Source organism: Coenobita brevimanus, chromosome 101, assembly GCF_032717465.1.
Source record: "Coenobita brevimanus isolate Jiangsu-jjx chromosome 101, ASM3271746v2, whole genome shotgun sequence".
In the NCBI taxonomy this organism is placed as follows: Eukaryota; Metazoa; Arthropoda; class Malacostraca; order Decapoda; family Coenobitidae; genus Coenobita; species Coenobita brevimanus.
Window position 1 is genome coordinate 10,463,422 of NC_137054.1, and position 13,193 is coordinate 10,476,614.

At 44.2% G+C, this 13,193-nt stretch overlaps 1 protein-coding gene across 1 annotated transcript in view; it reads left to right on the top strand.

The window, feature by feature from the left end:
• LOC145415114 (uncharacterized) overlaps positions 1-13,193 on the top strand; it is a 109,896-nt gene that overhangs the window by 41,805 nt on the left and 54,898 nt on the right. Inside the window, exon 8 of the mRNA XM_080284531.1 lies at positions 4,286-4,463. Within this exon, the coding sequence (XP_080140657.1) occupies positions 4,286-4,463 (178 nt within the window). The remainder of the gene's footprint in view (positions 1-4,285; positions 4,464-13,193) is intronic.

Consider the following 13,193-nt stretch of genomic DNA (forward strand, 5'->3'; position numbering starts at 1 on the left):
ACGAAATGCCACTCAGGGATAAGTGAGGCTGGTCACTCTCAAATGTCAGGACCAACATGCCTAGCCCTGGGCTCCTACGCTTCTCATGGGGTAAAGTAGGATTGGATGATGGATGGATGGATGAATTGGTATAAACTATAGCATCATCATTCATCATGATAATCCGGACCTCCTTTCCCACCTTATGGCAGGGTGTTGAGTAGCAATGTCCAGACACCCCAAATTTTCCTTATCCATTGGGCCACACTTCCATTCTTTCACCATTCAAGCCCCATGAATCCTGGCTGTATCTGATACACCCAAAACATTCACCACGTTCTGAAGCTTCACATAAATGTATCCGATACAGTCAGTCTGGACGCTGTCACGTTAAAAAGAGGTGCCAAATCCCTGATCATGCACTTCTCCTCACAATATTCATCCAGCCAGCTCAATCTCTTGTCAGTCCCCTAGCCTCACTGACTTCCTAACCCCTCTTCCTCACACACTTATCCACCATATCCCTCCACTTTCTCCTTGGCCTACCTCGCCTCCTCCCTCCTTTAGATTTGCTCAGATAAACCTTTTTCACCACTCTATTATTATCCATTCTTTCCACATGACCATACCATCTCAGTACACTCTTTTTGAGATTCTGGTGTCCACAGACTTCCTTACTCCGCATCTTTCACGAATCACTTTATTTCATATCCTGTCCACTCTCTGTACTCCACATACATTCCTCAGCAGTCCCATCTCCATTGCTGTCACTCCTGAATTTTTATTTTCATGCCACACCATAGTCTCACATCCATATGTCAAAGTTGGCACTAATACTTCTTCATGTAAGCCTCGTGCAGCTGCAACACTCAAAGCCTCTGTTTCTTATCAAGGCCTTCATTGCACCAACTACTTTCCATCCTTATGTCACCGTACTTTCCTCTTCTTTTGTACATTTTCCTCCCTTTTCTATCACTGTACCCAGGTATTTGAACTTTCTCACCAGTTCCAGTCTCTCTCCATTCACTGTAATATCATATTGGGAGTCACCTTCTCTCTAAGTAGCCATCACTTTACTCTTTTCTGTATTTACTCTCAAGGCATGATGCTCACAGACATCAGCAAAACTCAGCACAAGTCTATTAGTTTTTTGTCTGGTATTTGCAAGTAGTACTGCATCATCAGCATACAATAAAATTGAGATATTCCATCCATCACCATTCATTACCAATGCCATCGTCCTCTCTGTTAATTGTGTTTGTACTTCTCTCATCACTCCATCCATATACAGTATACTGTATGTATACATATATATATATATATATATATATATATATATATGTGTATGTGTGTGTGTTTGTATATATATATAGAACAACCACAGGGACATCACACAACCTTGTCACACGCCCACACTGATCATGAACCATTCACTTAGATGCCTGTTAACCCTTACACATGCTTCACCATCCATCCATCCATCATCCAATCCTACGTTGCCCCATGAGGAGCATAGAAGCCCGGGGCTAGGCAGTTGGTCCTGACATTAAGATGAGAGTGACCAACCTCACTCATCCCTGAGTGACATTACGTGAGCAATAAACCCCAACCATCCCTTGGATATAAACCTTCACCGGCTTAATCCGATTGGAGCACAATAATTACCTACTAAACCACCAGGTGCCAAAATTTGGTTATATGGTTACCACCCAGCATAGTAAATAATTTCCTGGTGTACAGGAAACCATTTGGCTTGTTACTCAGTGTAGAGTCACCCATAGGCAGAAGGAAGAGGAAAGAATGAAGGAATGAAAGACAGAAGAGGGAGTGTAAAGTCACCCATGGGCAGAAGGACGAGGAAAGAATGAAGGAAAGAAAGATACAAGAAGATGGAAGGAAAGAAGGATGGAGGAGGGGACAGGGCAGACACCCGAGAGCAGCACTACATTGAGTGGGTGGATGGTGAGCGCCCCCACCTACCACAATGCTTCACTACCATCATAAAAACTTTTGTCGGCAGCAACAGCTTACCATCTACACAGTACATGTGCAAATCTTTCCACAATCCTTCTCTGTCTGCTTTGTTGTATGCTTTTTCCAGATCCATGAATGCCATAAACACTGTGTACAGTAGTCCTTCTCACAAGCCTTCTCCACTCTTTGTCTCACTGCAAATATTTGATCCACACATCCACTGCCACTCCTAAAGCCACCCTGTTCATCATTCACTAGGACTTCTGATATCTCTCTTACTTTCTCTATAATATTTCTTCCATATACCTTCCTGGCCACACTTAATAAACTTTTGCCACGATAGTTCTTGCATTCATGTCGCTCACCTTTATTTTTGTACAGGGGTACAATAACAGCCTTTTCCCACTCTGCTAGCACAGTTTCACTCATCCGTGCCCTCTTACATATCTCCAACAAGCACTTCATTCCACTCTCTCCACTACACTTAATCATCTCTGCATACACCTCATCAGTTTTCCCATTTTTCAGTCGCTTCACAGTGCTCTTCACCTGTGCGAGGGTCACGTTTCCTGGCACTGCATTCCTTCTTTGCATACCCCGAAAATCAATCATGTTTACAGTGGCTCTGCTCTCTCTATTCCCATTCATCAGGCTTTCAAAATATTCTTTCCATCTGGTCCTTACTTCATCCCCATGGGTTAATAATCCACTACCTATATTTTGACACCTTCACATTTCTTTTCACTTTCAATTCTACATTTCTGCACCTTTTTCCAGAATATAATATAGCATCACTGTATAATCCAATCTTGAGGGCCTGTTTATCAGTATCTGTATGCAGAAGTTCACATTTCTTCATCTAGATTTATTACCTTGATACCAAACAGCATTAGTCACAACAAAACTTGACCCAAATTTAATCTACTTTGAAAATGATGCCATATTTCCTCTTGAGGAATCCCTGTATTGGAGTTGGCCATGGTATAGCTGATGTTTTCTATGAACTGGAAGCTAAAGCAAGTGCCAAAACCAATTTTCACTTCCCAACAGGCTGTGACAGCTGTTGAGAAGAAAGAAATTTGAGATGTTGGTAGGTGGGGACGCTCACCATCCACTCACTCGATGTAGTGCTGCTGTCAGGTGTCTGTCCTTTCCTCTCCTCCATCTTTCCTTCCTTCCATCCTCTTCTGTCATACTTTCCTTCATTCTATCCTTGGCCTTCTGCCTTCGGGTAACTTTACACTCCCTCTTCTGTCTTTCTTTCCTTCATTCTTTCCCCTTCCTTCTGCCTGTGGGTGACTCTACACTGAGTGACAAGCCAAATGGTTTCCTGTACACCAGGAAACCATTTACTATGCTGGATGGTAACCATATAACCAAATTTTGGCACCTGATGGTTTAGTGGGTAATTATTGCGCTCCAATCGGATTGAGCTGGTGAAGGTTTATATCCAAGGTATGGTTGGGGTTGATTGCTCATGTAATGCCACTCAGGGATGAGTGAGACTGGTCACTTTCATCTTAAATGTTGGGACCAACTGCCTAGCCCTGGGCTCCTACGCTCCTCATGGGGCAATGTAGTATTGGATGATAGATAGGTAGACAGATGTTATGCGATATGCAACAATGTGAGAGTCACAGCTTGGACATCGACTCTTATGTACAGTCACTCAGAAGGATCACCAAGCGGCTCTACTTGTAACTGAATATTCTCAGCCTTAAGAGTGATGATTATGTGGCCTGTTACCAAGCTTGCAACCACATTTCATTCTTATGGTAGTACCTCTCAGGGTTAGTGGTAGCCATTGATTTACTACCCAAATCATCCTGATTTATTGATACTGAATTTGTCCAGTTTCTTTTGTAGGTCATCCTTGTCCCAAATCACCGTAATTTTCAAATTTAGGTGTGACTTCCTTCATTGGTATTCATGAACCCAAACTACCTAAATGTACTGAATTTTCTTTAGCTTCCCAGATAAGGAAAGTTAATGTCTTCCTATATGCAAACCACTCTAATTAACTAAAATTTCATAAAATTTCCATATCCAAATTCCTGTACCCAAATCACCTTAATATTCTTATATTTCTCTGATTTTGTTCATAGGTTCTCCCAAACCTAATCCACCATAATCTCTGACATTTTCTGACCTTCCTTGTGGATAATCACAGAACCAAATCACCATAATTTTGCATTATTTTTCTTATTGCTGTTATAGGTACTTCTAAAGCCAAACTGCAGTATTTTACTGACTTTACTCTGACTTCCCTCACAGATACTCCTGAACACAAACTACTTGTGTTTTACTGACATTTCTCCAACTTCCTTCACAGGTCATCCTGGTATCTACATCTGGTGCAAGTGGAGTGGGTGGGGGTGTATACCAGCGGTCCCTTAGTGTGCCTGTCATGAAGAGCAGTACCAGCAGCCCAGCCCCACCTACTGTCATGCGTGGTGTCCCCTCCCCAGTTACACCATCCTCACTTACCTCCCCGGCTCAGATACAGTCAGGTATTGTTTTAGAAAATTTGACCTTTTTTTTTTTTTTTTTAACCGTGGGTGTCATCCCAGAATGACATTGCAAAAACTGGACCAAACCGCGGGTGTCATTCTCGAATGTTTGTGAATATTTTGAATACCCCGCGTTTTTTCCGTGCTCCAATTGTTTCATGGGAGAGTAGCTATTAAGTTCTTTCACTCCAGCTGACCCCCACCTCCCTCCTCCCACCCCCTGGGCCCCCCACCCCACCCCTGACCAACACGCATCAGTATCTGTCCAGCTGTGTGAGTGACAACACTGCTGATGTGGCAGTGAAGTGCGGGCAATTACAGTGCCTTTTACCTGCCTCAGTGAGCACAGAGTGGGTGTTTATCGTATGTACAGTGTTCATATATGTTTATAGTATTATTATCAGAATGAGGTTGGCATTTGGTAATGGTGTGTGAGCGAAAAATAGTGATTACAACACCGCTGATGTGGCAGTGAAGTGCAGGCAATTACAGTGCCTTTTACCTGCCTCAGTGAACACAGGGTGGGTGTTTATCGTATGTGCAGTGTTCATATATGTTTATAGTAGTATTATCAGAATGAGGTTGGCATTTGGTAATGGTGTGTGAACGAAAAATAGTGATTACAACACCGCTGATGTGGCAGTGAAGTGCGGGCAATTACAGTGCCTTTTACCTGCCTCAGTGAACACAGAGTGGGTGTTTATCCTATGTACAGTGTTCATATATGTTTATAGTATTATTATCAGAATGAGATTGGCATTTGGTAATGGTGTGTGAGCGAAGGTAATGGTGTGTGAGCGAAAAATAGTGATTTTAGATCGCTCACTTCTAACGGCACTGCCCATCCAGTGATAGTCAACGAAATCATGAAGCCTACATCATTGCAAAGCCGAAGGTTAGTACTTTCTAATGGTACCTTATTTTTCGCTCTAGATTTATTCTGTGCAGAGTTATAAAGGTTTAAAGTTTGTTTACATTTTGGCTGAAACCCCCGCGGGAGAGGCCAGTCGGGGCAAAACAATGCCCGTGGTTAAAGGGTTAATGCAAGAATGAAGGAACCAAAGGCCAGGAGCCCACAAATCGTTCCTTCCAAGAAAAAACAAATACAATACAAGAGAGCCAAACTCAAGATCTGTTCATTTCGAGATGCATGGACACCCTGCGTTTGACAGACTGGAGATCATAGGAAGTAGGAAATACAAACAGAGGGAGACAGTTCCAGAGTTGACCTGTTGCATAAATGAAAGTCTGGGAGTAATGATTAACACTTGCATTAGAGAGGTGGATAGAGAAGGGATGAGAGTTTGTTGCTAGACAGGTGCGTAGCACCCATCATAGAGGTAGAAGGATGCAAGCAGACAGCTCAGAGGAGCAGTGATCATGGAAGTAACGATAGAAAAGAGATAAAGATCCAGCAGTGTGGCGAAGAGACAGAGGTTGAAGGGAACCAGTAAGAGGAGGAGAATTGATAAGACGAAAAGCCTTTGACTCCACCCTACTGAGAAGAGCTGTATGTGGGGAGCCTCCCCACACATGAGAGTTGTACTCTAAACAGGGGTGAATAAAACCCATGTATAAAGTCAACAACTGTGCAGGGGTAAAGAAGATACGGAGTCGGCTTAGCACACCTAATCTCTTGGAAGCAGATTTTACAAGAGAATAAGAGATGCAATATGATCTTTCCAAGATAAGTCCTGAGTGAATGAAACCCCACGCATGTTCATGGATGATGCAGGTTTGAGCTGGATATTATTAAACATTAGTGGGTACTCCTGTGGAAGATTGTGTTAGGTTGATATGTGTAAAATCTGAGTTTTTGATGCATTAAAAAACAACAAGATTATTTTTTCCCCAGTCAGAGATACGAGCCAAGTCAGACATTAGGTGAGTTATTGCCTCATCCCTTGTTTGTTTAAGTAACTGCTGAGATGGACGTTGCGGGAACCGAATGGAAAGGTGAAAGGTGGAATCATCAGCATACGAGAGGATAGGGTTTGATGTACAGCACAGAAGGTCATTGATGAATAAAAGGAAGAGAGTTGGTGATAGGACAGAGCCCTTAGGAACACCACTGTTCATTGATCTAGGAGAAGAACGATGGCCGTCTACAACAGCGGCTATAGAATGACCAGAAAGGAAGCTATAGATGAAGGCACAGATAGAAGGATAGAAACCATAAGAGGGTAGTTTGGAAATTAAAGATTTATGCCACACTCGATCGAAAGCCTTTGAGATGTCGAGTGCAGTGGCAAAACTTTCTCCAAAGTCCCGAAAGGAGGAAGACCAGGAGTCTGAAAGGTAGGTGAGAAGATCGTTAATGGAGTGTCCCTGATGGAACCCATACTGATGATCAGAAAGAAGGTTGTAATAGGAAAAATGCTTTAAACTTTTTCTGTTAAGAATTGACTCAAAAACTTTTGAGACACAGGATGGTAAAGCAATTAGGCGATAGAGGGTTGGGAATAGTCACCCTTCTTTGGGACTGGCTGAATGAGAGCAAACTTCCAGCAAGAAGGAAAGGTACAAGTTGACAGACAAAGGCGAAAGAGTTTACATAGGCAGGGTATAAGCACTGAAGCACAGTTCTTGAGGACAACAGGAGGGACTCCATCAGGCCCATATGCCTTATTAGTATTGAGGCCAGTGATGGCAGAAAATACAACAGCTGAAGTAATTTTAATGTCAGCCATGAGGAAGTCAGTGGGGGGAAGTGATGGAGGAACAGCACTGGATCTCCCATACCAGTAACCTATTACAAAAAAAAAAAAGTCTGATGTCCAAAAGAAATGGAGAGTAGAGTGCCCTAGGAAAGAAAGAAGTCATCATTGTATAGGGGTAATGTCATGGTGATTGTGATTCATTGGTAGAGAAAACCAGTATAAGGGGCCCTGGAGTCCGGACGGCGCTCGCATCACTATGCTCTTTATTCATCACTGTGACCTTGTTTGACCTTCAGTGGCAGATCAGATCATGTCCACCTCGACATTTTGGGGGGCAAGGGACATTTTTGTACCAACGGGCCTCCAATTAGAGGTCATGTAGTTGGCAGTGACAAGTAATTTTCTTCCTTTGGCGAGTAGAATTTACAGTGAGCTCTTGTCGTGGATAAGCAAGCATTATGGGTAGTCATGATTGGTTTAATAAGGTTTGTTGTTGTTCCCTGGCATATACAGTACCCTCGCGTCCAACACGCGTTTGTCCAGCATGATTCGCGTCCAGCACAGAGGCAAAAAATTAGTATGGTTTAATACGATTTAATGACTGTAACACGGGTGCATTAGGATAACACTGACGGAGCTCCGAGAAGTGGGCGAAATCCGCAGAGTTTGCCTCTAGCACGATCACCCCTTGTCCAACATGGTCATACTGGACGTTTCCGTGACGCTGACAGCCAATCAAACCTTCCGATCAAGTAGCCTCCCCCGCCCGCTACCATGACATGATCGTGATGTTGCCCAATTGAAAACGCTTCTGCCCCCACGTGATGTTTTGTTTAAATTTCTCCCGCCACAGTGCCACTCAGTTGCATAATTCGCATTGGACAGTGCTTTTTTCCTCGCTGCATTTTCTGCCCATGCTACTGCATTTTACCCTGCTCATGATGCCTAGGAAGCCTTCTGAGAACCCCAAGAAGCGGCGACACCTCCCTCAGGCCACCAAGCTAGAAATCATCGAGAGGAAGAAGAAAGGGGAGAGGAATTTCGAAGGATTTATGAGGGAGGTTGAGGAGGAGCAGCAGCCATTACCTGCTCGTAACACCAGCAGCCATACAGTAGGGCTACCTACAGCCTCGGATACCACCTTCCATTCCCAGCAAGCCCACCAACGCTATCCTAAAAGGTTAGTTATCATTCACAGTACAGTACCATTTATTATAATTACAGTCATACCAATATATGTATATGTATATGGTAGGTATTTAGGGTGACTTTTCCTAGGGTTGCTGACATAATTCATTTTCCCCCATAAGCTCTGTTGTTTGTCCAACATGTTTTTGGTCCAACACGGGACCCGTGCATGACAATATTACCGTGTTGGATGTGAGGGCACTGTACCCGTAATGGTATTATTTGCGTATTGTACTTGTTGTTTTAAATACATTAACAAAAAACGTATGTTTGACAGTATGTTAATCTCTTAGGCTGTGGCATGCCTGCCACTCAGGATGTTTGTGGTGTGAGAGATTTTAGGAAAGGATTGACCATTTTCACTTCAAGAATTTTCAGGGAACTACAGTGCATCCTTTAAAATATTTTGAAAAGTAAATCAGTTTTTCTGATTGCAAATGAAACCATCTAGAAAACCCTGTTCATGTACTGTATACTGGTAAATTGAAAGATGCCCTGCCTTTGTTTTAGGCCTTTGGAACATGTTTTGGCCCAGGTAAGTAGGAAAAAGCCCCAAACAACCACCACACAAGACAAAAGTTTCATTTCCCCATATCTGGTTATGCCCATAATTATATGCTTTTCACCCTGTGAGAACACAGAAAATTGTGAAAAATATGCAAAATTTCTCTTTCTTGATCTACCTCACCCCCAGCTATCAAACTCACTCCCATGTACAATAGTCACCAATTTCACTTTCACTGATTTCATCCTCTCAAATGACAATATCATCTAAGCACAGTTGTATCAAACACTTTTATCAGAAGACTTCCATACTCCATATCTATCATGAAGCAGTGCTTATTATTGTATTCAGTCTATGTAACCAGCATTCCCTACTCCCGAGGGGAATGGGAATGCAGGTGATAGGGAGAGCTGGAGTTCCTGTTTCACTAGCTATCTAACCATCCCCCTTTGCTGACCTTTTCAGTGTGACAGTAACATGGAGAGTAGACCAGCATACTCTCCCAAACATTTCCTCTAACTATCTATGCACTACACCACATGCACTTTACATTTCACACAGCGTATCCCACTGCGTTACAGGGGTTGGCGCCAGCAAGGGCATGCGGCCAGAAAACTTTGCCCCCGCTACCTAGTGGTGGACTTCTGGGGGGAGGCGTGGCGGGGGTTCCGCCGGCATAGATCATGGGTCCAGGGCGAGATGGGGCTCGGGCCTGTGCTAGAGGGTACAGGGCATTGCGGTTCCCAGGCTGCCGCTTCCACCCAATAAAGAGGGGCCCGAACCTGGGAGTAGCGCCCCAGGAGGCTGCCCTATCAGTGGGTGTATAATGGCGGGATAGTTGCAGTGCCAAGATGCGCTTGGAGGGTGTCCCTGCAGCTGTCCTGGCAGGGTGCCCCGAGGCCACTACCACAGCCACTGGTAAGCTGGTGGGCTAGGGGTCCCAGATCCATTGCCTGGACCTGGGATTGTGCAGTGAGTGGGACCTGTGCTGTGTCTGTCCCCATTTATTAATACTGAAGATGACAAAACAAAAAAGGTTTCAAAGCAAGCCTGAGGACAGTAAATCACCCATGAGGATGAGGGTGGGTTCATGGAATGTGGGAAGTTTGAGGGGAAGAGCAGAGGAAGTCGTTGAGGCATTCAGTTGGAGGTGGGTGGATGTGGCGTGTTTGCAGGAAGTCCGGTACAGGGGTGGATCAGCCAGAAAGATTGTTGGGAAGGACTGTTGCTATAAGTTGTTTTGGCAGGGGGGGACAGACGGATATGGAGGTGTTGGTGTGATGGTTGTGTAGAAATGGGTGGAATATGTTATGAATGTTTTGAGAGTAAGCGATAGGATATTGGTAGTGAAAATTCTGTTGGAAAGAAAGATGGCTGTGATTATATCGGCATATGCTGCACAGGCAGGATTGGATGAATCAGAGAAAGATAGATTTTGGGATGATTTAATACGTGTAGTGGGTGGTATGCAGGATGATGAGATAGTGATTTTGGGAGGGGACTTAAATGGTCATGTAGGTGAAGCAGCACAAGGTTATGAAGGAGTGCATGGGGGATGTGCATATGGTCTAAGGAATGCAGAAGGGGAAAGGATACTTGAGTTTGGGGAGGCAACGGACATGATTGTGTGCAACACATATTTTAGGAAAAGAGACAGTAGGTTAATTACGTATGAGTCTGGGGGAAATAGCAGTCAGATAGATTATTTTCTGGTTAGGAGGGCCGATAGGAGGTTAGTGAGGGATGTTAAAGTTACAGGAAGTGAGGAGTGTGTGCAGCAGCACAAACTATTGATTTGTGATATGGTGCTTAAAGAACAAGTGATGAAAAAGAGGACTTATGTACCTAGGAGGAAAATATGGAAGCTGAAAAACCAAGTAGTAAGGGATGCCTTCTATAGCGAGTTGAGGAGAGTGGTGGCTGAACAGGGAGCTGTAGACAGAGGCATTAATGAACAGTACAGAGCCCTCAAGAACAATTTCTTGAGAGTTACTGATGTAACATGCGGCTGGACAAGAGGACCACCAAGACATAAAGTAACTTGGTGGTGGGATGAGAGGTGTAGAAGCTGCAATTAAGGAGAAAAGAAGGCTTTTCCGGGGAATGGAAGAAGGGTGGTAGCAAAGAGGAATATTTGGCTGCCAAGTGTAGGGCTAGGAGAGAGGTATACAGGGCAAAGTCTGAGTCACAGAGACAATTACTTGATAACCTAAATCATGGGGAAAGGAAAAATATATTTAGGGTGGCAGGTCAGGTGAAGAGGGATAATCAGGATATCATAGGTGAGCAGTGTGTAAAGAATGATGAAGGAAGGGTAGTGGTGAACAGTGAGGATATTAAAGATGCATGGAGAGAGCATTATAACCGGTTGTTGAATGAGGAGTTTGACTGGGACAGGGAAGGTTTGGAGCCAGCAGATCCAGTGTCTGGCCCTTGGCCTTTGATTGATACTGCTACTGTGAGTGAGGCAATAGGCAGGATGAGGGTGGGGAAGGCAGCAGGTGTGTCTGGGTTGACTGCCGAAATGTTGAAGGCCTCAGGCGATATAGGGGTGAGTTTAGTCACTGACCTGATAAATAGGATTATTTATGAGTGTGTTGTCCCAGATGATTGGCTGAAGAGTGTAATTGTAAATGTGTATAAAGGGAAGGGTGATGCCCTGGAAAGAGGAAATTATAGAGGTATAAAGGTTTTAGATCAGATAATGAAGGTAATGGAGAGAGTTTTAGAAGGTATGATTAGAGAAAGAGTGGATATTGATGAGATGCAGTTTGGGTTTATGCCAGGTAGGGGGACCACTGATGCCATATTCATTGTTCGACAGCTTCAGGAAAAATATATTGGTAGGAGAAGGGATCTTTATTTTGTTTTTGTTGATTTGGAAAAGGCCTTTGACAGAGTCCCTAGAGAGGTGGTGAAGTGGGGAATGAGAAAGCTTGGCTTGGAGGAGTGGCTGGTTAGGGTGGTTATGGCCATGTATGTGGGTGCTCACACCCAGGTGAGAGTGAATGGAGATTTGAGTGATGAGTTTTCCGTGAATGTTGGTGTGCATCAGGGGTCAGTCTTGAGTCCCATGTTGTTTATCATGGGACTTGAAGCCCTTTCACGTGACTTTAGAAACGGACTCCCATGGGAGTTGTTGTATGCTGATGATTTGGTGTTGATTGCAGAGAATGAAAGGGAGGCGGAGGAAAGGTTTAGGAAGTGGAGAGATGGTATGGGGCAAAAAGGGTTTAAGGGTAAATGCAGATAAAACAAAAGTGATGATATCTAGGGTTGGTGGCGGTACTGTCAAAGACGAGGGAGAGTGGCCATGTGGAGTTTGCCACAAGGGCGTGGGAAGTAATTCCATCTTGTGCGGTGTGTGTGATAAATGGGTGCATAAGAGATGTAGTGGTATCAGAGGTAGACTGCGAGATAATGCTGATTTTGTGTGTACGGCGTGCCGAAGTGAGCAGGTGGAGATCGTCAGACGTGAAAGGATTGAACTTGCTGGTGAATCTCTTGAGTGTGTGGAAGAGTTTTGTTATTTGGGAGACATGTTGTGTGCTGGAGGTGGGGCTGGAGCTAGCTCTGTGGCTAGGGTGAGAAGTGGTTGGAAGAAGTTCAGAGAGCTCTTGCCTCTCCTGACATTGAGAGGGCTCTCCCTACGTGCTAAGGGGACTTTGTATGCAGCATGTGTTAGGAGTGTAATGCTGTGTGGCAGTGAGACCTGGGCAGTGAAGGAGGAAGACATTCGCCGGCTCAGACGTACAGAAATGACAATGATTAGGTGGATGTGCAGTGCGTCCCTGCGTCCAAGGCCTGGAGGGGCTGGGTTTACAATGGAAGAGTTGAGAGGTAGGATGGGACTGAAGTGTATTGGTGTTGTGATGAGGAGAGGTAGATTGAGGTGGTTTGGACATGTGGAGAGGATGGGGGATGATAATTGGGTGAGGAAGGTGAGAAGTGTTAATATTGGGGGTGGGGTTATGAGGGGTAGACCGAGAAAGACATGGGACGAGGTCATTAAGTGTGACCTTAGGGTTAAGGGACTGTACAGGGAGGCTGCAACGGATCGTGCAGCGTGGAGAGCTGCCATTAGGTGACCAAGGCCGACACATGCAAGCATGTTGGAGCCTTTAAAAACGAAATGAAACGAAACGTAACCCATGCCTATTCCCTAATAGTTCCATTTCCACTGCTCTGTTTCTGGTCCTATCACACTCATGCCTTATGAAATTCTCACATTCTTACAATAATTTGGACATATTATCATATAATCCTCTTGTAGCCTCTGCTCAGTGCTTTGCAGCTTATTAGAGCTTTCATAGCACTTTATACAGTAGTTGGAAACAGGATTATGATAATGATAAAGCTAGAGGTGATATCCTGGTG